We start from the raw sequence: 25,756 nt of genomic DNA, 5'->3' as shown, positions 1-25,756 counted from the left end.
GTCCGGCCACAGGGGTCGATCGGTGAAGCAGGGGTGCCCTGCTTGCCGCCGGCCGCCCCGCCACAGCCCCTACCCAGTCGCAGCCCATGCCTCCCAGCCGCCATATGCCCCCAGGCCCGCGCCGGCGTAGAGGGGGGGGCCGGTGCTTTCGCGCATGCGCCAGAAGGCTCCGCTGAGGGGCGGGGACAGAGCCCGACGCCCGCCGGTGGATCGTACCACTGAGCGGCGTGGGGGTGAAGGAGGAAAGATCTTCTTCCAAGAATTCGCTTATGAGGACTTCCCGCTGGCTCCTTCCCTGACTCTGTGTGTGACTTAGTCACAAGGGAAGGGACAAGCAGGCGAGAGACCGCGCTCGCTCGCACGCGTCCTCACGGCCTCCTTCTCTCCCTCGCCTCCCCCGGCAGCGGCGGATTGGGCGCGTCCCGCTTGCTTCCCCCTCCCGCTGCCGATGGTCGGGCCCGCTCGCGCTGCCCGTGGCCCGGCGTCGCGAGTTCGCGCTCTCCCGCGTCCGCCTTCTCCCGCCCCCTCCCTCCCTCCGTCCCGGCTCGGCGTTCGCCTCGGCCTCCCATTCCCTCCCCCCGGCCCCGGCTCGGCCCCGGCGCGGCGGCCCTATGGCGTACAGTCAGGGCGGCGGCAAGAAGAAAGTCTGCTACTATTATGACGGTGAGCGGGGCCGGCGCGGGAGTGCACGCGCGTCTGTATATGTGTGTGAGAGTGGGGGGGGGGGAGCCCCTCTAACGGCCGCCTGGGGCGGCCTGTCCCCGTCCCCTGCCATTATAGGCGCCCCCTCCTCCGCGGAACGAGACCCCCTCCCAGCTCCATGGCGGCCCCGGCCGGGGGTCCCCGCCGCCTCCCCCTGCGCCGCCGCGCACCGTTCCCGCCATCGGCTCTGCGCCTCGCCGCGGGGTGAGCCCCGGGGGCCTCCGGGAGAGGGGGCAGGGGCGAGGGGTGTGTGTGTGGAGGGGGCGGGGGGTGGTGGCGTTGGAGCCGGGCAAGGTGCGGGCCGGGGAACTGCCTGGCCTCCGCGGAGCGGCAGCCGGGCCCGGCGGTGAATGCTGTGTCTATTGTGTGTGTGTGTGTCCCGCACCGCGCCCCCCCCACCCCCCCAAAAAAAAAAAAGTTGAGACACTCCCCTTCATCCGCTAAGCATGGAGGCGTTGGAGTCGCTGCCGTGCCTGGCTCCTCCCCTGCAGAAAAAAAGTCTAGGCCATGTGTAGCTTCGGCACCTGGTGATTCTTGCGACTGAGGCCTTCCCCGTCCTCTGGCTGTCGTAGGGACATCTGGTCTGCGGAGGGGCGGGGGACTCTGCCGCCCCCCAACCGAACGTGCATTGAAGTGGAGGTTTGGCTTCCACGAGCCTCTCTTCTAGCGAAACAAGAAAATTGTATGCGTAGGTGTTTAATAATAGTGATATTTGAGTTGCTTGCAGGCCTGCTAAGTTTGCACACTAGTCTTGTGAGGACACAGGGACTTGTGATCTGCATTGTCAGTCACGTCAAAAAAGTACGTAAAGCTTGTGCTTAGTTCCACATATTTGCAGCAACTTGTTTGTGGTTCTCTCTGGCCACAGCAGTGAGAACTTTTCATTTTCTATTTGACTTTGCATTTGATTTTCCTTTTTTGTACTGAGAGGGTAAACTCTTTGGTCAGATTAGTTAAGAGATTTGATTTTTTTTTTAAATTGCCTCCTACTGTAACAGTCCTTTAAGCTGGCGTCTGAGACTGGTATTGGTAGCAGCCAGGAAATGGAGGTTGAGGCCGTTTTGCCGTAGCACTTTGGTGTTTTGACCATTTTGGAAATGAAGATGAATGGCGAAACCCACTAAGATATCAAAGGTGTCTGCTGCTGTAGCAAATCTGCCATTCTTTAGAAATGGCAGATCTTGTGGGGCCTGTCTTGGTTTTTTACCACACTAAAGGAGGCAGAGTGATGGTTGCCGCCCCCTTCTCTTTGTTGCTAGCTCTGGTTCTTTGTTCAGCCTAAAGGGGAAAGGAGGCCCCTGTTAGGGATAATTTTGGTGAGGCTGGGATCTTACTTTTCCTTTGGAAGAGGAATCACTTTTTGCCTTGTTGAAAGGAACACTGCAGTGATAGTTTAGAAGCTTTTGCTCTGCAAATGTTTGTCTGTTTGTTTGTTTTAATCAATATGCTTTTTTCTTTTTTTTTAAATAAAGTCAGGTTATTATAGTTTTCTAGGTGCCAGTATCTTCAGTCTTTCTGTGACCCCTGGATTTTGGTACTTGGTGCTAGTGTCAAGCTCTCTTAACAGCCAGAAAGCTATACTAGTGAAGAGGGGGGAGAAACTGGAGAAGGAAGAAGTTTTGAAGTGGCTGGATAATGGCGACTTAAAAGCCGTTGTAACGTGTATCTTGCTTGAATACATACACTAGGATAAATGTAGCTAACAATAATGTAGAGAAAGGAGTATCTGTTGTAAAAGTGATTAAAAAAATGCTTTGTCTGTGACAGAAACGAACAACTTTGGAATGTTTTTAGTATCTTATTCTTTATTGCCAAAGCCAAGTTATTTTGCACTTCTTTTGGAAATAGAGTTATTAGAAGAGATTCTTGCGTTAATAGCTGCAGCAAATATTTCTAATACTAATTTGTGGTTCATCTGGCAATTCTTGAGTGTTTTGTAACTGCGTTGTACCAGCAAACTCTTTAATCAAAGCACAGGGAATGTTCAAAGCCTTAAATAACTCAAAACCAAAAAATACGAAGATACCTCAAGCACGCAACTGAGGTAGTGGCATATACCCAAGGACGTCATAACTGAAGTGACCATTTTTTTGGTCGTAATTGTCCCTCCACACATACTTTCACTCTGTTTCTTTAAAAGTATACACTAAGAAGTACTGAAAAGTACTAGAAGCATATCTGCGTATCTTTTGAAGTGCAATAAATTCCTACACTCTTTTTGTGAAACTCTGTGTGATTGTAATCTAAAGTTGCTTTTTTAAATTAGCCTGTCACTTACCAAGTTTTCCTGGTGTGTATTGCTGTTAATGTTTTCTCATAATTCATGGTTTTAATAAGCTTCACGCTCTACCCGGAACCAATAAACTTTGGGTAGAAGAAGAAGCTTGATTTAGTTTTCTGCAGTTTGTAATAGACTGTCAGCCACATCCAGTTTGCGGAATTTGCATTGTTTGTGATCGTGCTCAGGTCAGAAATTTTATTTAAATTTGAGCTAGTATACTGTGAGAAGAACAAAAAAATGTACAAATTGAGATACTTTAGTTGTCTTATCCGAAATATTTTTAATAAACGCTTCTAATCCTTATGTGTGTGTATTTTTATATATAGCCATAGCTTAGCAAAGTCTGTTGCTTACACTGCTTAGAACCATGCTAGATGTGGAAGGATATTGTAGTTTTTATTTTAGCCTCTTACCATGTGTCTTCAGGTTGTTGCCACAGTCTTGCAGCATGTGGCTCAGGTATTTCAGTGGCCTCTTCCAAAATCGGTATGTGTTATACAGTTGCCCATAGCAATGAGGACAGTACCCAGATGGTCTTTCCAACTCTGCTTTGCTATATAGGAGCACACAGTTCTAGAGACTCAGGCAGCAGCTAGCATGGTTACAGTTAATAAGTGTGTTTATTCCATGCCAGTGCACTAGCAATGTTGTATAGGTTGCTTGTTGTCCATTATTTAAAGTGCATGTTCAAAAGGCTTTGTGAAAAATTTGAGATGTGCATCTGAATGTGGTTGGTTCCACCCATAAAGACAAGACTAAACCTGTTTTAATAGGGCAGTATGCTGCTATATTCAGACAGTGTTTAAGTACATTAGCACTTCTAGTTTAGGTTCATCTTATATGCAGATGCAAGCTTTAACTGAAGATTGTTTCACAGAAATTCGTCAATGCTTTTCTCAGTGACTTCCAAACACGGCAGTGGTGTCCAACCTCTGCTCAGGGCTCAAAAGTGAGAACTTAGCTAGTCTGCTGTCTACTTAATTTTAAAAACTAGAACAAAACTCTCAACCCTTCAGATGCTAGTGCAGTAATTTTATGCCTGTTTGAATAGCTGTTTATTGGACTGATCAGGCATTAATGATCTTTTTTTACATGAGTTCACCCGTTAGTATTGCAGAAGTCAATCCAAATGTTAACTACCGCTGTTAAGATTTTTTTTTTTTTCCATGTGTTTTCCATTGTAGTGGTTAGGTTTCTGCAGTTCTGAAATACCTCATGATTTCATGGTAACCGTACTTAAAATAAGCAGAGATATGGTCAGTATACAGAACAATTTATCTGTATCAAAATTACAAAGTAATGTAACTTACAAGTTACAAAGTATCAAAAAAGATAAGTAAATTTCATGTCTTGCCTCTTTGTTCAGGCTGTTAAGACTGTTTTGTAATGGGTTAATTTAAAGGTGTTATTTTTCTATATATCTTAGTAACTAGAGAGACTAATATGTTTTTTTGGGGACATAGCAGCTTTTGTTAGTCACTTGTGTGTTGTCAGACATACTTGAAGTTCCTTTAGGGCATGTAGCCTCTTGCATTTTTCTATGCATTAGAATATTTAACATCTCTAGACCTTTCTGAAGTCTTGGATAGAGAAGTGAGTGTCTGAAACTTACATTCATCAAAAGAATCATGTAGATTTATTTTTATTTGATAGCGCTCTTCAGAATTTAGGCAAGTAACTTGTATGAGTTGAGAAGTAAATTTTTTTTGTAATATATTTGAACCTAGAACCTGACAGTGTATGTAATAATTTTCAGGTAGATCTTCAGGTCATCTGTTGGTATCACATTTTGCATCACGTGGTGAACAGTGCAGGACAGTAAACTCGTGCTAGCATTAAATTGGCACTTGATTTGTCTTATTTTAGTTAAAGACTCAACTTTTCAGAGATTATGTTGTTACTACTTAATGGGAGCCACTGCATATACTTTGCATTTTTTTCCCTCTGCTTCCTCTTTCAGTTATGTTCTTTTCTTTTGCACTTTCCATGTGCACCCACACTGGTGAGTGATATAAAATATGCTCATAACACTTCTGTATGATTTTTACCTTTTTATTCACAAGTTTGGGATCAAGTACTCATCCTATCTGCAATACTAGTTTTGTGCACTTGGCCTCACTGTACCTGTTTCTCCTATATATGCATACTAAAGTCAGAGTTAGTCTGGCACTAAGCATAGAGCTTTTTAGCTCTGTCACTGGGGGAGGTGTCCCATCCCTGCACACGCTAGCTCTTGGTACACCTTGCTTTTCTTCCCAAAGTACTCCAGTAAGGCTGTGATATATGAAGAAAAGATATATAGGTTTCAGGATTAGTGGATGAAGTGTTTGTTCCAGGAAGAGCACCTTCTACTTCACTGGGTGAAGGAGGAGAGACTTTTGACACAGTTTGCTTTCACCATAGATGATGTCTTCAAGATGGATCCCCTTTGTGATTTGATGTTGTCTGGAAATCAAGGTGCTAACGAAGAAAGAGAAACCTGTTTCGTACCTTTTCCTTCCCCGCCCCTGCCAACATGCAACAGTCCCTTGAAACTTAATGGGCTTTTTGTCCCTATGTTTGAAATTTTTTTATGATGTTGATTCCATCATACCCTTTTTTGATGGTCATAAGATGTAAATGGTATTGCCTGTTGCTAAAGTCTGTTATATTGGTATCTATTGTTAGTCATTACTGCTGACCTGTAATATGGAAGGATTAATATGCTTCTGCCAGATGCTCGCCCACATATCTTCTATTTGATTAAATAAGCTCCCATAAAACTTACCAACTTGCCAATTCTTTTAAAAGTTCTCCTTTCTGGAAAAAAAAATAAAGTGAAAGTTAAAAGATATGCTTGATGTTGTGGGGTTTTTTTTTTATTATTAAGTGTACACTGCAGTGTATGGTATGTAGAATATGCTTAATTTTGAATCTGATGAATTGCAATGTATCAAAGGGTATGTTGCAAGTGTATTTGGGAAGCTTGTTAATAGGTTTTTTTCCTTTTTCATAGGAAAAATAACAGATCTTACATTTTATTTAAGAGAGAAATCATTCTTAATTGTCTGCTTCCTTATCCATCAGCATTCTAAGTAAAATATCGGTGATAATGTCTATACAAGCTGAACTAGTTAAAATTGAAATGACCTGTTTTTAAAGAAAGGTATGAAATACATATACATTCCTTAAGCCACAAATGCATTTGGAATGAGGCTTCCTCAAAAGCATCGTGTTATTGAAAGTCACTATTGTCTTAAATTCAAAATTTTAAGCTCTTACTAGCTTGAAGCTTTGTAAGTCTGTGACTTAACAGTACCTTCATAAAACAAAGTAGGGCTAGCAAATGGTTCATTTCAATTTTCCAGTCATTAGTTTCAGAGAGCTGTGATAGGTTTTTCCTAAACACCAAATTTGTAAGGTATTGTTTCGTAAAACGCTTGGAAATGTTTTTGCTGGCGGGAAGGGGTGTGGTTATACTCTCAATACCTTTTGCTCTTCACGTGCATGTGACCAAAAGTGCAGGGATGCAGTAAGTATTTGCAAGACTCCGGGACTTAGTAACTGGCAAGAATTGCTAATCTTTCACTTAAATATCAAAGTTAGGAGTAGGTCCAGGTTCTTCAAAGTTCTTAACGCTAAAAATTGGTAATTCCATTGTTGTGGGATGGCTTAAGAGCTAGGTGTTGAGCAGTTGTTTTTCTATATAACTTCATTTTCCATTACGTTGTTTTACCTGTTTTCCTAAGTGTCCTTATTTTCCTTGTCACTTTGAAAGTTGGATTTTAGATGCTTTGAGACTTATAATCTTACTGTTATGCTTGCTTTTCTTGGTAGTTGGTGATGCTACTGCAAGCTGACATTTTCCCTTCCTCCTGAGCTGGTGCTCATGTTGAAGAGGTGAAACTAAAGCTGTCTTGGTAATGTCATTGTTCAAAGTGAAGGCACATACATACATAAGAAAACTTAACTAGCCCATGATAGCAGCCATTCTTTTTCTGGAAGTGAGTGTCAAATTTATTATCTTAATTGTGTGTCTAGTCGCTCTCCAATTTGACAGAGCCATGCTAATCGAGATTACAAGGTTCTCTTAAACTACTGTCGATCTGTAGCAGCAGGTGGCTGGGGAATATTTGCGCATGTGGTTGCAACAATGGATCTGAAGCTAACCTCTGGAATGTAACTGCTAGGGTTGGTAGTTAAGGGCAGCCTGAGGATGGTATCTTAAAATCAGCTCCTGTGGAATGGTAGGTTTTACTACAGCCGCTGTTGTGGCATAATGCAGCTATGTCATCAGTAGTTTCTGGTCCCCTCTTAATTCCAGTTTAGTTTCCCACTATTTATTCTACAGTTCCTGCCCAGTGTTTTCTTCACTCTTGATTTGAAATCACTTCTTGTAGGCATCTTTGCTCCTCCACTACTGTCTGCTTGTAGTAAAGGTGTTAGATTTGGCCTCATTTTTGCCCCCTGCTTTTGACATACAACCTTTTATGGGCAGTTTGTTTTCCTCATGGCCTTTTTGAAATAAACACTAGTCCCTTTATTGGTTGGTTTGGGGGGGGGGTGTGTGTGTGTTTGTTTTGTCTGGGGGGGGTGGGTTCTGTGGGGGTCTGGGGTTTTTTTATAATCATACCTGTTTTCTTCTGGAGGTGATTCTTTTAAGTAGCAATGAAAAGTTTTGTAATATCAATAGCTACTCATTTGTGTAATATTGACAGGTGATATCGGGAACTATTACTATGGACAAGGGCATCCAATGAAACCTCATAGGATCCGCATGACCCACAACTTGCTGCTAAATTATGGCTTGTACAGAAAAATGGAAATTTACGTGAGTATAAGCAGTCAAATGTCCACTGAAGCATTTTAGGTTATTTTTAAAGGGCTTCAAGTATTCTCACACAAATAAATGGAGAGAAATGGAAATTGAAAATACTAAAATGGTGTATTCAGAGCTCTCTTACTTAGAGATGAAGCAGTATTTTATAACTGGTGAGGATTGCAGATTGTTGTCAATGTCTCGAATAAGTGAGGTGGAGCCTCAGTAGAGACTTTTCACCAGTGTTTTTATGATTGGGGGGCTGGGGTGTTGGGGGCACATTGGGGTTACTGCACAAAGAATGAATCCAGCTGTATACTAACAACCAAATAGTCCTTGCTTTATGTAAAACAGCACTACTATCATCAGTTTCACTGTTCTCCCTTAAAAGTAGCTTAGATTTATTTCCAGTTAACTGTTTTAGCCAATTGTTAGCTGATTTTGCAGAGCACTGATTATTTCTATAACTTGTTCTTGTTATCAGCGACCCCACAAAGCTACTGCTGAGGAAATGACCAAGTACCATAGTGATGAATATATCAAATTTCTCCGATCAATAAGGCCTGACAATATGTCTGAGTACAGCAAGCAAATGCAGAGATGTAAGTGTCAACATTAGGCTAAATCTATGCGTACATGCTTTGGTGGTTAGCATTGTTTAAAGCTAAAAATTCACCAGTACAGGAGTATGAACATGGCTTAATGGTGTGGGTGGGTTAGAGAGAGAATGTAAAGAGAGTAATACGTGCTTGCCTTTAGCTACACTAATTTTGGGACTTTTCTATTAAAAGCAGACATATTGGCAGAAATGTTCCATAGGCTTGTGGAAGGATTTTTGCCTCCCCTTTCACGGGGTGTATGCTAGATGTGAAATAATACCTTCTATAGACTTAATGCACAGATCAAACTTTAGTTGTGAGCTTTTTGCAAAACTGTCTTAAAACCTGTTCTAATGCAAAATCTTTCTGAAAAAGAACGGTTTTTAGAAGAGCAGAGAAATAAAATCAATGTGTGAAAATGTTTAAATCAAGAAATGGAGTTTCTCTCCGTTGGAGAGAGAGAGAGAGTAAAAATTGTACATTATTCACTGCTCACCCTTTCTGTTAATTTATTTCTTTAATTATAGGAATAGGCTCAAAGTACTGTTAGGAATGCAGTTTGACAGCTATTACATCAATTTAAAAGGCAATATTGGAACCTCTTTATGATGCCTTATTCTCAGCAAATTATTTTTCCAAGTAACTGCATTTCTTAACATGACCTATGTTAATCAGCGCTTCTTCAAAAATTTAAAAATGGTCTAACCATCCTTTTGTTAACGAGGAGACAAGGCTTTCTGTGGAAACAAAAAAGAAAAAAAAAGCTGGCTTAGAGTCAGATTATAAAGATTTTACATTGTTTTCAGTGCTTCAAATTTAGCGTGACAAAAATGAGGCGGGGTGGGGGCAGTAGTTAAATTGCTGAATGAACTATGCATTGCATCTGTAAGTGTTATCCATGCATATAGCAATGCTGTTGGAATGGTGTTTTTGAAAAGTAATACATTTCTTACACAGTTAATGTTGGAGAAGACTGTCCTGTATTTGATGGCCTGTTTGAGTTTTGTCAGCTGTCAACTGGAGGCTCTGTTGGTAAGTATAGGTTGTTTGCCAGCTATTTTGTAGCGTTATTACTTTTATGTCAGCAACATAAAACGTTGATAGCTTTGATAGATGTTTTGATAGATATTTAAAACTGAAGCAAATATAAATTGTTTTTGTTAAATAAAGAAGTAATAATAATGTATCAGTTACTTGATGTATCTCGTATTTGACATTCTGTATCTCAGTATTGGTAAGAGGTCAGAACTAGGATCAACTTACATGAAATTAAATCTGTTATTTTAAAAATAAGATATTAAGGCCTTCAGAAGTTTCTGACTGTATTTCATTTCATTTTTGTGTGTGTCTTTTTACAGCTGGGGCAGTAAAATTGAACAGACAACAGACAGACATGGCTGTTAATTGGGCTGGAGGACTTCACCATGCCAAGAAATCAGAGGCATCTGGTTTCTGTTATGTCAATGATATCGTGCTTGCCATCCTTGAGTTACTGAAGTAAGTTTATGATGGTGTCCTGGTTTCAGCCAGGGTAGAGTGAATTTTCTTCGTAGAAGCTGGTGTGAGGCTATGTTTTGGATTTGGGGTGAGAAAATGTTGATAAGGTGCTGATGTTTTGAGTTGTTGCTAAGTAGTCAAGGACAGTCCAGCTTCTTGTGCTGGCCTGCCAGCGAGCAGGCTGGGGGTGCACGGGAAGGTGGGAGGGGACACAGCTGGGACAGCTGACCCAGGCTGGCCAAAGAGATATTCCCTACCATATAACATCATGCTCAGTATATAAAACTGGGACAAAGAAGAAGGAAGGGGTGGAGGGACGTTCAGAGTTATGGCGTCTGTCTTCCCAAGAAATCATTACGAGTGACGGAGCCCTGCTTCCCTGGAGATGGCTGAACACCTGCCTGCCCATGGGGAGTGGTGAATTAATTCTTTGTCTTGCTTTGCTTGCGTGCGTGGCTTTTGCTTTACTTATTAAACTGTCTTTATCTCAAACCATGAGTTTCCTCACTTTTACCCTTCCGATTCTCTCCCCCGTCCCACCATGGGGGAGTGAGTGAGCAGCTGCATGGGGCTTAGTTGCCAGCTGGGGCTAAACCACGACAGATGGGAACAAGATAAAATTATAAAGTGTCAATTGAAGATACGAATTGTAATTATTATTTCAGCGAGCTTTCATAGCCCATGTTGAACTTCTGCAGCTTCAATTAAGAAAACTCCAAGCTCTGCCCATTTGGCTTCAAGAGGAAGTTTAAAATACAGGCAAGCTGAAAAGAAAACTAATAGATAAGTTTAAAACAGATATTTAGAAGTGCTTCAAGAGATTAGGCACAATTGTGGACAAGAGGTCTGTAAATGGAAGTTAAAGATCCAAGCAACGATGCTCCCTGGAAAATGATGTATGCTGTAGTTCTAGATGGTGGGGAAGTACTAGGGTAGCAGACTTCAGAAAATGGCCAGGCTTACATGCTTTCTGTAAATGTTAATCTGTTGCTACTCATGGGGACAGAATAGTGGACTAGATGGATCACTGCCCTGACCCCTTAGGGCAGTCATTATGCTCGCATCATACACCCATTTGGTTTCTCAATATGTCTGCTTGTTTCCTATCGAGTCATTACTAAACCAAACAGGAATATTCATGGCAGATCATGCACTGAGCTTTCTTGGATTGTTAACATGAATTGATGTGTCTGTTATGAATAAATAATGAAATAACAGCTGTGCTGCTGTGACTGCAAAATAAAAAAATGAGTAATGAAAAAGTAATCATATAATTAACTTCAAGCAGTAATGCTTCACTAAAATTTCAAATCCTGAGTATTACTTGTACTGCTTCAGGGGACTATATCCCTTCTAATAACACAGAGATCTCATTTTTTACAAAAAATATTCTAGGTATTTCAGTCTTGTGAATGGAGCAGCTGGTGAGGGATGGAGGAAGCAGCTGTAATGTGGAAGTGTTTTTTTTAAAGATGAAAAAAGTTTCTAAGGACACTAACAAATAGTTAATATCACATTAAGCCATTCATTTAAATGTACAGTATGTATTCACAATCTGTCTCATCAGTCTAAGAAAAGTGGTATGATTTTCTGTGGTCCAGTCTTTAGTTTTTTAGCTTAATGTGCATGTGAAGGAAGGAAACTTTCAAACAGTTATGGGTTACGTAACCATAGGAAACTCCTGTTAGGTGCCTTGTTAAGCAAAAAAAAATCCTCGCCTACCTGACATTATGGCTGCTCAGACTCACCTTCTATAGCAGTGTGCAAAGCATGATGAAAACCCGTCTTCTGATGTTGATATACTTTGTTCTTTACTGAACTACATAGAATTTAAGGGATGCTTTTTGCTGTTTCCAATACTCTGAGTTTTCAGACAACTGATTTCTTAAACTGATCTGAAACTTGCAGTATTTAAGGAAATACTAAGCAGCGGGGTAATAATTTCCTGCTAATAGTGTGATACACGTGGAAATAAGAATGTGCCTATCTTTACAAGTTGCAGAGGTGAAAAAGAAAAGTCAATGGAAAATAAGTATTTAAATTTAGGTTTTGAGGGCTTATGGAACATGGGTTATTCCTGCTCCTGGCACTATGCTGTTTGAAGCATGCACTAAGAGATGTTTTAGTGAAGACTGTGTTGGTAGTTATTGAGAAGGCAGAAAGAAATGCCCTGTGAAAGGAGTGAATTCAGCAGGTGTGAAAAACAGAAAGTAGTATGAACAGAAACACAAGGTATAGCTTCTGTGGAGTGAGGCAACTTGGGGTAAATAAATACATTAATACTTAAGTTTATATTCATCAAAATAAGTAATTTATTTTCATTATTATCCAAACTGCACTGAGAGTTCTCAGAGCATATGGTCACTTCAACCAAAATCATCAAGATGATCATAATGTTATATTTTAGTGTTTGGTTGTTTTTTTTGTTAGGTTTTTCCATGTTAGATATCGGTATATTATAAACATAACAGATAATGATGATTTCTCATACATGACTTTCTTTCTAGGTACCACCAAAGAGTCTTGTATATTGATATCGATATCCATCATGGTGATGGTGTTGAAGAAGCATTTTATACCACAGATCGTGTTATGACAGTATCATTCCATAAGTATGGTGAATATTTTCCGGGCACAGGGGACCTTAGGGTAAGGTTGAACATGAAATTTCCTTAAGTGATAAATTCCCTCTTATTTTCTTCCTTGTAGATACTGTTTTAGTACGAGGTTACAATTACTATGTCCAATAATAATATACAGCAGTAAGTTTTCAGAAAATATGTTAGTTTAGAGTGATAGATTTGTTGAAGAACCTTAGGGGGAAAAAAAACAGGGTAGTGGGGAAGTAAATTATTCACTTCTACATGAGATCAACACCTTAATTTCTGGATAAATTGTTTGAAATTTTAGTTCAATTATATAATTATTTTAATTCATTCAGATTTTGGAAATGTCTCTAGGAAGGTAATGTGGTATATTTATAATGATTATCTGTACATTTCAGTTCTGTATATACAGTGAAAAGTAGCTATTTGAAGATCACATGGCTTCAAAAATTACTTATTTCAAATCTTAGAATAACTTTATGCCAGAGCTTTAATAGTGTCAAAGCTTCAGTTGCAACTTGAGTTTACAGTGTTCTATTTGCCTAGTAATATAGCTGGCTCGTTTTTGGAATATTTCTTGTCATGAAGTGTGTTTCGAGTTCTCATGATGCTCACTCCTGAAGAACTTCAGCATGCCCCACAGAAAATTGTGTACTAAGCCTTACAGCTAGCTTGAGGGAGGCAGCATTGACCTGTGAAGAACTATCATTTGAGCTGTTGTAGAATCTCTGGCAAAACTGAGAATGGAAACCAATTTTCCTGGCCCTGGTATTAATTTTAAGTCAGTCATTCCTCATGTTAGACTCTTGTCCATTAGAACAGGAAATTGTTTCACTTCACAACTTGAAAGAATATTTCAAGTATTAGGATTAATATATTCCTAGCTTCAGACTCTTAAATTAACCCTCTTTCTGTCAGAGGATAAGTCACTCCTGATACTAGCAACTTTGTACATTAGTTTGCACCTACAGTTAGTAATTTTTTTAAAAATTGTAAACATTTCTAAAAAATTGACCTACAAAAATGCTGTGTTGGGAAAGAATTCACTGTTTTCCCACTATCTTTAAATTGATACAAGAGATGCAGATATTTGTGTTTCTGCTAATATTACCGGAATGTGTGCTCCCCGGTGTGCTGATGATAGCCAGAGGACACAGGAATAAATGAAAGTTGTGCTCTAAATCAGGGGGGTGCTAAGCATTCATTTTAGTGTGTGTGTTGGAGCTGAATGTTATTACGGCTGTTAGATTTTGTTAAACTGCTTTCTAGATTGATTTAGGTAGAAATCAGATGAGGCGTTTTTATGCATGTGGTTTAACTTGACTGGCCACAAGGTGGTAGTGGTGCTTCAAACAAAAAGCAGCTCAGACCAGGATGTTTATAATGACAAGCTGTTGTTGCTGAATTTGTCTAGAATTTCTTTTAACGGGTTAGATATCTTGGCTTTTTAGAAATGGCACTTCCCGTTGACAGAGAAGTTCATGGATTCTTCACCTCACCACACCCAGGACAAAGAATTTAAAGATACACAGTTGGAACAAATAGAAGAATATTGTATGTTATTGGGATTTTTTTAGCACAGTGTCAGTGACAAACAGTACCTCAGACACAGTAACTTTTATTCTGTGCTGCTAGCTAGTATTTTGAAATGAGCATTCTCTGCATACAGACTTCAGCAGTCTTTCTTGCAATTATTACATCCCCATAGGAGAAAAAAAAAAAAAAAGCTTTTTCCTATCTCCAGAGCTTGCAGACCTAATTGAACTAAAGGGGGAACTAATTCTCTGAAAAGTCTGTTGTTCCTTCTGGAGACCAGTATTGTGCTGCTTGCTTCTGCTCAACTTGATCTGCCGTTGCTGGTTATTTACATCAACTTTAACAGACAAGTCTTATCTTTGTTTTTGTCAGTGGGCTTCATTCAAGCTTTCTTCTGTAATTCTTTAGTTAGTTGGTCTAGTTTGCTGATCAGGTTACACGTATTTGATGCAGGAACAAATCATGCATCAGCTGATGATTTTGTGATTGCAGCTCCATCAATGTAGCTGAATCTCATGGAGGTTGTCTTAGTTCAGCTGCATTCATCCATTTTCTACAGAAGGTATTGTGCAGTCTGAACTTCCAGCATCCTTAGTAAGTTATTTGGCTTTCTACACATCTGAGATGATAGCACTAATCTTGTCATATATATAGATAGGTCAGTTGAGACTGTAGTGCTACATGGAGGCCCAGGTCCTGTGAGGACATTTGATCCGTTGATGAATGCATAACTACCAGAATGCTATATTGCTTCTTTAGTGTTTATAACCAATGGAAATATGGGTTACAGAGAACATCTCTTGAGTAGTTCAGGCTGGAAAGCAATTATTCTGTTTAGTGGGACATTGTGTGAACATCTGGCTTTGCTATGTTTTAAGATGAGATTGACTTGATTTTTTTTTTTTTTTTTTAATCTGGAAAGCAAGACACTGTCACCTCAGAAAAATCAGCATCTGAAAGCCTTGATGATTCATTTTGGGAGATTCTGCGTAACTGTCACACTCCAAATCAGCCAGAGTCGAGTTCAGCAGGGATCTTCAGTGTCACTAATCTTGCAATACTATGAAATGTTAATAATGTGCTGGAAGAAAAAAAAAAAAGAAGTGGTCAGTTGTTAACATTGTGCCTATGCTGCATTGGGCCATTTGTCCCTGTTCCTCCTTCTCCTCCCCAATTAAAGATAGTTAGTGGGAGTGACACGTTACTGTTGCATTCACTGCTAAGGAGGCTTTGCTCAGGTAGAGGAAAGAGTGACTATTTCAATAGCTGGTGTTGAGAAGTTTAGTGTTTGTACTGCTGGGCCATCCTACTGATGACTTGTAGTTTTTCAAGGATGTTGCAGCTGAAGTGTGCCCTTTCTGCAGAGCTGCTGTTTGATAATAGTTTACAGCCAAACTGAGTAGGTTAAATCTTACTGTCTTCCCCACTGTACCTTTATTAGTGGCAGAGAACTGCTCTGTAAACTGGATCAGTTTCTGTCTGTCTTGGTGATGAGCTAAAGGGAAGAAATGGGAATGTGTGGCAAGCAGGAATCTTTAGGTTTTGAGCTATTCATCAAAATGGAAGTGGATGGATTCAGGGTTTATTAACTCAAGTTTTTTTTGTAACAAGTTTTTTCTTTTAATACATATGTTGTCCAGGAAAGCTGGTAAGATAGATTACTACAGTTCCTGCCTTGTCACCTGATGGAACTGAGAAAAATCTGCAAGTTCATTTTTTTTGTTTAATGTCTCAATTTCTTCAAGGGCACCTATAAGTAGCCTCTGTTTGATTTTTCTTCTCTCCCTTTTGCTACAGCTAGTTCTTCATCCTATGTTTGGAACAAAGAATATGGTTTTAGAAACCTTCTTAAATCCAAATCTTCTGTAAAGCACCAAAAACATGCCTATAACCCTGTTCTTCATGGTTTTCTTTCTTGTTTTTGCTGAATTACTTCTACTGGGCTAAACTGATTGCTTATGTTCTGTGTTTTTGTCTTAAATCAAGTGTACTTACTGCAAATTTAGTCTTGGTATAAGATTCCTACACTCCAAAATGCTTTTATGGGAGAATGGGAATAAAGTAAGATACTTGGCCTCTTTTCCTCTCGCAGACATGAATAATGGTACAAAATAGCTCAGCAGACTTGTGTAGACTTTTTTCTGTGACACCATCATGTGCTTCTATGTTTGTAATAAAGCATTTGTCATCTTTGTGTATAGGACATTGGTGCTGGAAAAGGCAAATACTATGCTGTCAACTTTCCAATGAGGGATGGTATAGATGATGAATCCTATGGACAGATATTCAAACCAGTGAGTACTTTTTTTTTTTAAGGTCCCTGGAAAGATACTAGTTTGATTTTGTGCATTTATTTTCATGTGACTTAACTTGCTGTTTTATATCACTTAATAGATTATATCCAAAGTAATGGAGATGTACCAGCCCAGTGCTGTGGTATTACAATGTGGAGCAGATTCACTGTCTGGTGACCGGCTGGGATGCTTTAATCTTACTGTTAAAGGTAAACAGAAAAGTGTGTGTTTGTTGTCTGTAACTTTTTATTTAATAGAAACCTCTATCCTTCATACTATTTTTCAAGACACTTGCATGATGAGGACTGCAGTCACAAAGATTTTTGTTCATTCCTATGATTAATCACCTCTTTCTTTGCTATACAGGGATGGCCAAAAGAAACCCAGAAGTTGCCTCTTTCTTTCTGTACATCTAAAAAGGTTAAGAAGCTTGGTTTTCCATGTTCTTCCTAGCCATTCAAGTGATTCCCTTTCTTCTATGCACAGGCTTTCTGTAGCTTTAAAGCAGTGTTCTGGAATGACAGGATGACAACAGTTGTCCTACTGCAACACTTACGATGATAGGCAAATAACAAAATTGGTGGTTCACTTAGTAGGACTACAGACACTAAAATCAAACACCTTGTTGGGTGTAGAATAGGTATTACTGAAATGAGAATACTCACTGCATTGTTAAATTTATAGAGGTGTTTGTTATACTGAGCCTTATGTTAATAGTAATTTTTATTGACTTTTATAGAATGAATTTATTTTAGTATTACTTACATTTCTACCCAAAAGAGTGATTCTCAAAATTGGGATGAGATGCTAATTTAGCAAACGTTGTTGTTGTTGTTCTTATTATTTTATTTCTTTTTTATTATTATTATTATTTATTTAAGTGATAAAATGTTACACGTATGCTGAACTTCTGCTAAGCCTTGAATCTAGCTTGTTTGAATCATTCATTTTCTGGGTTTTCTTGTTTTTGTGTTTTCTGAATGAGGCAATTAGAGTTTTGTAGGCAACAAAATGCAGTATAGTATCTGTCGGGTCTGCAGTGTTTCAGGGTTCTTTTCTTGATTTGCACCAGGTGGCAAAGCTACTTCAGTTGCCTATACAGCTCAGATTTTTTTCCATCTTACATATCTTGGAAACCAAGAGAGCTGCTGCCTCCTACAGATGCCTTTCAGTATGCTGTATCTCCCTGGAGTGTGTACTGTCTTGGCACCAGTTCACTCTGTAAGCAAGACTTAGCAACCTCTAATACAGGTTCAAATTTAGAAGTAGAAAGGACTGAGTACTGATTTGCTGTTTTCCCTTCTTCCCCCTTTGCATTTGACTGAGAAATTGTCCCTAGGTTTGTCACTGTTTATTGACATCAGATATGAAAAGACAAAACATTCTAAGAGCATTTCAGAACAGCAACAATAGGCCGTCATGCAAAGTTTCTGAAGACTGGGGTGGATAATGTTCAGTGTATTTTGTACATTTCTTATGTATAGATCTTGATTTCTTGTGAGGTTGTGCTTAGCATTTTGGGGGAGACAGTTCTGTTTTACTTGAATCGATTCAGTTCTCACTTGATAAGTGTGACTGCATATGTCTGATTAAATAGTTCATTATATATTTTTCTGTTTAATAGATATTTCGCATATATTGTCAATTCTTTTTGTGTTTGACAGGTCATGCTAAATGTGTGGAAGTTGTAAAGACTTTTAACTTGCCATTGCTGATGTTAGGAGGAGGAGGATATACTATTCGTAATGTTGCTCGATGCTGGACATATGAAACTGCTGTTGCCTTAGATTGTGAAATTCCTAATGGTAAATATTAATACCCAAATTAATATTTTATTAAGAAATAATCATGGGAGGGTTTATGTGAACAGGTAGCAAATATTTCTATAGCTAACCGTAATGCATCAGTTTATTCTAAACTATGTACAAAGTTATTGTTAGGATTTAGCCAATAAATTTTCAGTAGCTTATGCACTAAATAAGCTTAAGCATTTGGGGCTTTTTTTTATGCTTTAGCAAAAGCTTGAAATGACTGGATCATTTTTGCAAAATTCAAAACATGTAAAACTTATGGAACCTTACTTGTAACTACTTTTAGTATGAATGTCATCAGTATGGTAGAATATATACTGTGTTTCGATTGTAACAGCATAGACCTCTGTAAGTGGGGCACCACAACCTGGTATTCACAAGAAATTGAGTACGCAAGTATCCATTTTACATAGTAAAACATAACTGCTTCTTCATTGTATCTATGACCTAAAAGTAACTGTGAAAGTATATTGACTTCCTCTCTTCCATTTGATTCAATTTTGACTATACAAACTATCTTAAAAAACAAACAAACAAAAAACCCCACAATAGTAGACTTCTTTCAAATAGTTGAATAGTGAAGTAATTTCTCTGAGGAAGATCCCCAAAGATCCTGCACTCCTCCTACTTCTGGCCAAATATACTTCTGGACGTGTTTTTGGAATGCCTTTTTATAAAATTGGTATTTGGACTGGTTTGTTGCACATCAGTCATTGGCAGTTTTCATGATGGACGACAACATTTGCTGATAACCTTTTGCTATTCATGTGTCTCTTGCTGTATTCATAGTGTTTCTGTCTGACTTCAGTGGAATGCTGCTGTCATTGAGAAAAGAATACTTGGATGGTACCTTTCAAGATGTATATTTTCCATCTTGCATGTCAATGTATATTCTTTGTCAGCCAATGCTCTTGAAGAGACAGTAGTATTTTCTTATCTTGGGACTTCTTTTCCATTCGTCTCAACTTTGTGGGTCCCTGTCATCTTTAATCTGTTCTGACAAAGAGCAGTGCATTTATAAATGTTGCAATAGCAAGTTAATCTTCTGTCTCCTTTCTATCCACCTAATAAGATCACTTATCCTGTAATAATTATAAATGAAGAAACAAAATTAGAAGTGGATTTTAGTGTCTTATTTCTTAAAGGTTCTAGGTTTTTTAGATTTCTGTTGCTTTATCAGGGAAGATACAGTCATATTCAATATAAAATACTACCTTTTCCTGGATATGAAGTCTTGATTGACTTCATTTTGGGGATTAGCTGTTCCAGTCAGGGGACTATTATCTATGACAACATAAAAAGCAGGGGAAAGGAAGAGGCAGAACAGGCAGACATGGGCATCACTGAACCACTGTACAGCACTTACCATGGATATTGAACTAGCTGTGATCTTCAGCCTAATAGTACATATTACATGTTTTATTGAAGGAATATTTTGAATGGCTCACTTTCAAACTGGACTAACTTGGAAAACAGCTATAAAGAAATTGTCAATTGATCTCTTTTCTGCAGAAGTAGCATTTTTAATTATTTTACCAAACTTGTTACTGATGTTGTTCCAGTATGTGTTCTAACATGATTGCAGTAGAACTTTCTGTTGCTCTTCGTATTTTGCCAACAGATTTAAGTTAATTTGTTGAATAATTTAGAGGAAAAACACTGAACAGTTCAGGCAGTGCTTAAGTATTGTTGCTTACCTGAATGCTTCAGGTGTGATAGTTCTCCAAGTAAAATCCTGTCAAAACTACTGCTGTATTTAAAATGTTTAAAATCCTTTTTGGGTCACAAAGTTGTCTTTTGTGTTTTGGTTTATAGAGTTGCCATACAATGACTACTTTGAGTATTTCGGACCAGACTTCAAGCTTCATATTAGTCCTTCGAATATGACTAATCAGAATACACCAGAATATATGGAGAAGATCAAGTAAGTAGTGGTTACCTTATCTATCAAGTAGGTCATATGGATCACATTTCTCCAGAGGTTTAATTGGTAGGCAGTTTAGAAAACTGTACGCCTTTCTTTGTTACACACTAAAAATAAGTACTGAATAGATTTGACATACCTTTCATTTCTGTCAGAACAGGTGCTTTTTAAAAGTCTCTTCCTACAGCAGCATGCATGATTCTGAAGTCCTATGACTATAAATATGGAAATTTAAGACCCAGCTTGGATTTTTACTTTTTCCAGCAACTAGAGAAATGACTGTTTTACTTGGCTTCCCATTCTAACTTTCTACAAAGTTTATCCTGTCAGGAAAGAAGCTGGTATGCTGTGATGATTAGGATTTCTAATTCTCGGCTCAGTGTCTAAACATGAACTGAGATTGTCATTCTTTGTAGCTGTCAGCTGTGAAAATAAAAAGTCATGTGTAAGCTTGGACATTCAAAACTGTGGAAAGATGATATGTGTGCAGGCAATTGAGTGACTGTGGTTTGACAAATCTACAAGGTTTGAGAAGTGCTCATTGTTAAGCTATAGTGGGTATGTGTTTTTAGCCTGTGCCACTTCTGATACTTAGTTTATTCCTCCTTACATCCTGAAGGTTTCATTGGAAGCAAGTATTTTACTTCAGGGATGGAGTAATGCATACATACAATCAATTTTGTACTCAACTGATAAGAGATAATTGGTTAGCCTGAAGTACTCTTTGCTTACCGAGGCTTGTCCCTGCTCTGGATTTAAAAGAGTAAACCCCCGCCCCTGCCCCGATTTTAACAGGCTGTTAACAGTGCACAGGAATTCTTTTGGTTACTAAAAAAAGCTGAATAAAGATGCAAAACTAGCTGTATAAGTTTGCCAGTACTGCTATAACCCGTAAAACTGTCAAATTACAAAATTCACCAAAGCAGTTAAAATACAAATTTTTTAAGTGGTTGGCATATAGACTATGATTGGTGTTCATAGCACAAATATATAAATCACAATCAAAGGCTTTTAGTTTTTAATAGGTGGGTTTTTTCTCCCTTGCACATTATTTTTCCTTGATGTAATTCTCCAAAATTCCTCTGTAGTAATTGTGCTCCAGCTGGTGATCTGCCAGCTGCTTGCTATATATTGTGTACTGTTGAGCTTTTGTGGTGCAAGTAGGCCGCAAAACTTGCTTGCTCTTTAACACATCCCTAGGCACAGTTTGTGTGTGTTCTAAAAATCTCACATCCTTTTACTAGCACCCACAAGAAGAGCAATGACCCATCATTTCAGAGAATCCTCCTTCAGTTAGTTGCACGCTTTCACAGACACCTAACTTTAGGAGACTCCCTGGATTGGCAAAAATGTTTTGCCAGGTCATGTGATTTGAACACAGGTGGAGATCGTAAGGATTCGAAAAAAGCACCAGTTGCCATTTATCTCTTCAGATTGGGCAGAAGGATACTGAGATAGCTATTACAAGTGTTAATATTTGACGCTTCCCACACTTTTTTTTCTCTGCTTGGACTTCTTTTAAGAAGATAGTTTTAAGTCCCAAGAGGATCATAGAATAGTTTGGGTTGGAAGGGACCTTTAAAGGCCATCTAGTCCAACCCCCCTGCAAAGAGCAGGGACATCTTCAACTAAATCAGGTTCCTTAGAGCCCCGTCCAGCCTGACCTTGTATGTTTCCAGGTATGCACCCTAGTGTCCTTCTTGTTCCTGCACATGGTGCTTTGGAGTGTTGGGGTCCATCACATAAGGTTGCTTAGACAGGGGACAACTTCTCTCTGTTCTCCCTCAAACAGCCAATAAGGAATCTTATCCAGATGGAACACTTTTGACCCTGAAGTCATTGCCACACACAGCGTGGAAGTCTTCATGTTTTAAGTATCTGGCTTGCTTTCTAAGAAACTAGAGGATAGTTTATTATGCTGCTTGATACTCTAGCTTATTAAAACAGAGCAATTCTGTCACTTGGTTCAGCCCAAGTGGGCAGTACTTGTGCTGACCCTGTGGGGAATTGAAGACTGCAGTTGATGGAAATATGTGTTTAAAAAGTTAAAAGAAAATTACGTTCAAGTATACTGTGGATACTAATGATCTGTTAGGGGTGGAAAACTTTCTGAACTTGTCATGCCTTTTTTTTTTTTTTTTAATGAAGAAATGTAAAGCAGTGCAGGTTAACTTTGAATGCAGAGTTTTCAGAATTAAATACGTAATCCAAAGAAATGCTATTTCTGTGTAGTAATAACTTTCCTTGTCTGTTACTTGCAGGCAACGCTTATTTGAAAACTTACGCATGTTACCTCATGCACCTGGGGTACAGATGCAGGCCATTCCTGAAGATGCTGTTCATGAAGATAGTGGAGATGAGGATGGAGAAGATCCAGACAAACGCATTTCTAGTAAGAAGTATCCTTTGATGATAAAGCCTGTCCAAATAGAGTCATTCTAGGTTAAATTGTTCAGAACCTTAGTCCTAGTAGTGCAGTACTGGAACATTGGCAGTTTTGTTTCCCAAGTAAAACATTTTGCCACTGGTCTGCTAGTTTTTTCTGTTCTTAAGGTGGGTGGCATCTGTGCACAAATCTGAACCTGTTAAAGGGGTCTAAAGAAGTGCTGAAAGAATTTTTTTTCTTTTTTGCATTTTATGAAACAGTCTGGCTATAGCAAATCTAAAATAGATACTCCAGAAGTCTCAGCTGAATTGTAATTAAAGGTATACAGGACTTAGCTTCTGCCTTGTGCTACTCACAGAAAAAAAAGTAATGTTCCCCACTGATGTAAAGTGAGATACTGTGTTTTCCAAAAAAGTCTTTCATTTGCTTTTTTTTTTTCTTGTGAGGGAGAGGTTTTCCATGCTTACAACACTACCCTTTTACTTCACTTTATTAGCGTTAGCCTTTGTCTGGACGATGAATTATTCTTCAGCTACAGATTCCTGCTACATTTAACATTTTTTGATGATGATTGAAGTCATTCTTGTAACTTCTTATTGTTGGTGCACTGTCCACTTTCTGAACTGTTGAAACCATAATGTTTTCTCCTGTGATTTAGTTTTCAGGTTTTGAAACTCATTTGATACATGTTAAAATACTCCCACCCTCCCCCTGTGTCTCTAAAGCTATTTTTGGAAGTCATTGTGAGAGGCCCAGAGTATCCTGAAATATAATATTTTTATCCACAATTTAGTTCATCAGCATTAAATGATTATAGTAAATTAAGAATGAGTACTAATATGATAGTTCTTATTTAGTAAGCCTATTATAGTTGGACTTTATGCTCAATTAACTTCATAACTCTGAATCCTAGTTCGAGCATCTGATAAGCGCATAGCCTGTGATGAAGAATTTTCAGATTCTGAAGATGAAGGGGAAGGTGGACGACGAAATGTTGCAGATCATAAGAAAGGAGCAAAGAAAGCCAGGATAGAGGAGGACAAAAAAGAGACGGAGGACAAAAAAACTGGTAGGACTCTGGTGTGATTTCATCCTGTATTTTAGAGCTGCAAATGTGAGTTCTGCCAAGAGGAAGATGCATTTTCTGTTAACAGTTAATTAGCTGTTGAGATGATTTATTTTTTCCATCATATTTAAAACATCTATTTTAAATTAATCAGTTTCAAGATACAGCTATTCACACTAGAATAGTATTTTCAGCCAAGGGTTATTGTTGCTTCTCCACAAGCTTGAAATCTGAGAGCCAGGGATTTGTATAGCTTAATGAAAATAGGGATAAAAAAGTTTCTTGCTTTAAATACATTAGGCAAAGAGTTCGTTCCTCTTCGTTTTTGTGGGGTGAGCCAACTGGTTTTCTCTGAAAAGGAAGCTGGATGGGGTTCTGCATATAGTGTAATTCCAAGGACTCTCTGACTTTTCCAAGAACAGGCTACATTTTAGGGCTACAAGACTACCACATGGCGCTCAGGGGAAATCCTCGTCTCATAACTGCATTCCATCATTATGGCCAGTTGGGAGAGACCTGCCCTGAGGTGTTTTGAATCACTTGGGATTGTGCCCAGATTACTCCTTTGGATGGATGCATTTAACAAACAGTGTATGTTAATATGTAACTAGTGACTTCTTTTAAAAGCTAGTTCCCCCTAGCTAGGAGTATATACAAAATAGATATAACTTCATCATGCTTTTTTCTTCTGAAGTCTTAAGGTTTTCTTGCATCTTTTGATATATCTGAAATCTTGTTATTCTTCAGATGTTAAGGAGGAGGATAAATCCAAGGACAGCAGTGGTGAAAAGACAGATGCCAAAGGGTAAATCCTAATTAGTTAATAATGAATGTCACCTTTTTGAAGAGTGTTCATTAATTTAAAGTATTATAAAGTATTGATTTCTGTAGAGATCACTTTCAATTCCTCATAATACTAAATATTTTAGACTCATGACTGTAATAATTCAAAATTGCATTTCTAAAACAGTGAATCAAAAATGAAACAATTTAACAGTTTATTTTTGCCTTTGTACAGAGCGAAATCAGAACAGCTCAGCAATCCTTGAACAAAAGATAGCCTCTCATCAGTTGCAGAACATAATACTAGAGTCGAAGAATACCTAAAAGAAGAAAAGTTTTCGTATTGAGAGAGACTGCTGATTTCATTTTGTACTATTTGGCATGGACCGTATTTATTTTCAAACGGCTTTGTTCTGGTTTTTGGCAAGTTGTATTGTGAGTTTTCTAATTATGAGGCAGAAATTCCTTTCTTCACCATGCTTTATGTAATAGTATTTAAAAATGGATGTGAGTTATTATGTTAAATGTCTAAACTGATCTATTAAAGTAATTTGCCTTTCCTGAGCTGATTTTACCTTTTTTGTAATTTTATCTTTATTAAAAAAAAAATTGTACTTGGTTGTCTTTTGTCCATCATTGAACTACAAAGAGGAAATTCTCCATATGAATTAGGCAGGTGCACCTCATATATGAGTGGCTAGTGGGTTTAAATGGACAGTGGGCAAACACACAAGTTGAACTGTGTTGCTTTCATTGACACCACACATTTCAGTAGTTTCTGCATGGGGTGCAAAGAAATGCATGGGAATACGAGTACGTGAAATTTGAACAGTCTGAATAAATAAGTGAAGAGATGTTGGAATAATGTGGTTGTATGAACCTGCTTTTTAATGTTAAAGGTTTAAAACTCTCCAGTCACATGCCTTGTACTGTCCAAGAACCTTTCCCACCATCAGAAGCTACCCAAAAGACTGATTCATTTGCTGTTCATTAAATTTGTATAGGGTCATCTTCCAAAGCTTGCAAGATAGGAAGCAAAAGTTTGGATCTAACTTATAACCCATTCTGATTTTTTACAGCTATGAGCAACATAAAACTTTGTCCCCCTTAAAAAAGAAAGATTTTTATTGCCTGCCACCCTCTTTGATTCATTAGTTAGTTCTGGTTCCTGAATTGAAACAGAGACCTGAGTGCACACATTGATTTTTTTCTTTCTCAGTCTGCAACAGTTGTCTTACAGGTTGACATTTAGTGAAATGCATGGTCTTCAGTATCAAGATTTCAGAGCAGTGAGCACAGAAGTTTGCACAACTGCATTGCCAGCCAATCTTATTTTTTTAAAAAAAAAATTATCTTTCTTTTTAACCTATTCTTTCTCTCCATACAATTCTGGGATTGTGGTCTATAGCCTAATGGGTTAATTTGTTTCAAAATTCCAATGCAGTACTTTGAATTATTTCTGCATTTGTTCTG

At 38.6% G+C, this 25,756-nt stretch overlaps 1 protein-coding gene across 1 annotated transcript; it reads left to right on the top strand.

The window, feature by feature from the left end:
- The first annotated feature begins 590 nt into the window (after positions 1-590).
- On the top strand, positions 591-24,842 carry HDAC2 (histone deacetylase 2). The gene is made up of 14 exons (XM_081998453.1): positions 591-663; positions 7,681-7,793; positions 8,266-8,383; positions 9,338-9,412; positions 9,739-9,877; positions 12,385-12,526; positions 16,221-16,313; positions 16,414-16,522; positions 17,978-18,118; positions 19,940-20,048; positions 22,310-22,440; positions 23,348-23,503; positions 24,248-24,305; positions 24,519-24,842. The coding sequence occupies exons 1-14, from the start codon at positions 612-614 to the stop codon at positions 24,547-24,549; spliced, it is 1,467 nt and encodes a 488-aa protein (XP_081854579.1). The 5' UTR covers positions 591-611; the 3' UTR covers positions 24,550-24,842.
- Positions 24,843-25,756: the final 914 nt, after the last annotated feature.

The sequence above is a fragment of the Phaethon aethereus genome (genome assembly GCF_964289735.1).
Source record: "Phaethon aethereus genome assembly, chromosome: 3".
Classification (NCBI taxonomy): Eukaryota; Metazoa; Chordata; class Aves; order Phaethontiformes; family Phaethontidae; genus Phaethon; species Phaethon aethereus.
The sequence above is the reverse complement of the archived record's forward strand: the minus strand, read 5'-3'. Positions and strand labels throughout refer to the sequence as shown.

What these genes read in the sequence shown, in the direction of transcription:
- HDAC2 (XM_081998453.1), top strand. Translation starts at nt 612, where the DNA reads ATGGCGTACAGTCAGGGCGGCGGCAAGAAGAAAGTCTGCTACTATTAT. An exon ending in CTTTAATCTTACTGTTAAAG is followed by an intron (nt 16,523 to 17,977) that starts GTAAACAGAAAA and finishes TGTGTTTGACAG; the next exon opens with GTCATGCTAAATGTGTGGAA. An exon ending in GACGGAGGACAAAAAAACTG is followed by an intron (nt 23,504 to 24,247) that starts GTAGGACTCTGG and finishes GTTATTCTTCAG; the next exon opens with ATGTTAAGGAGGAGGATAAA.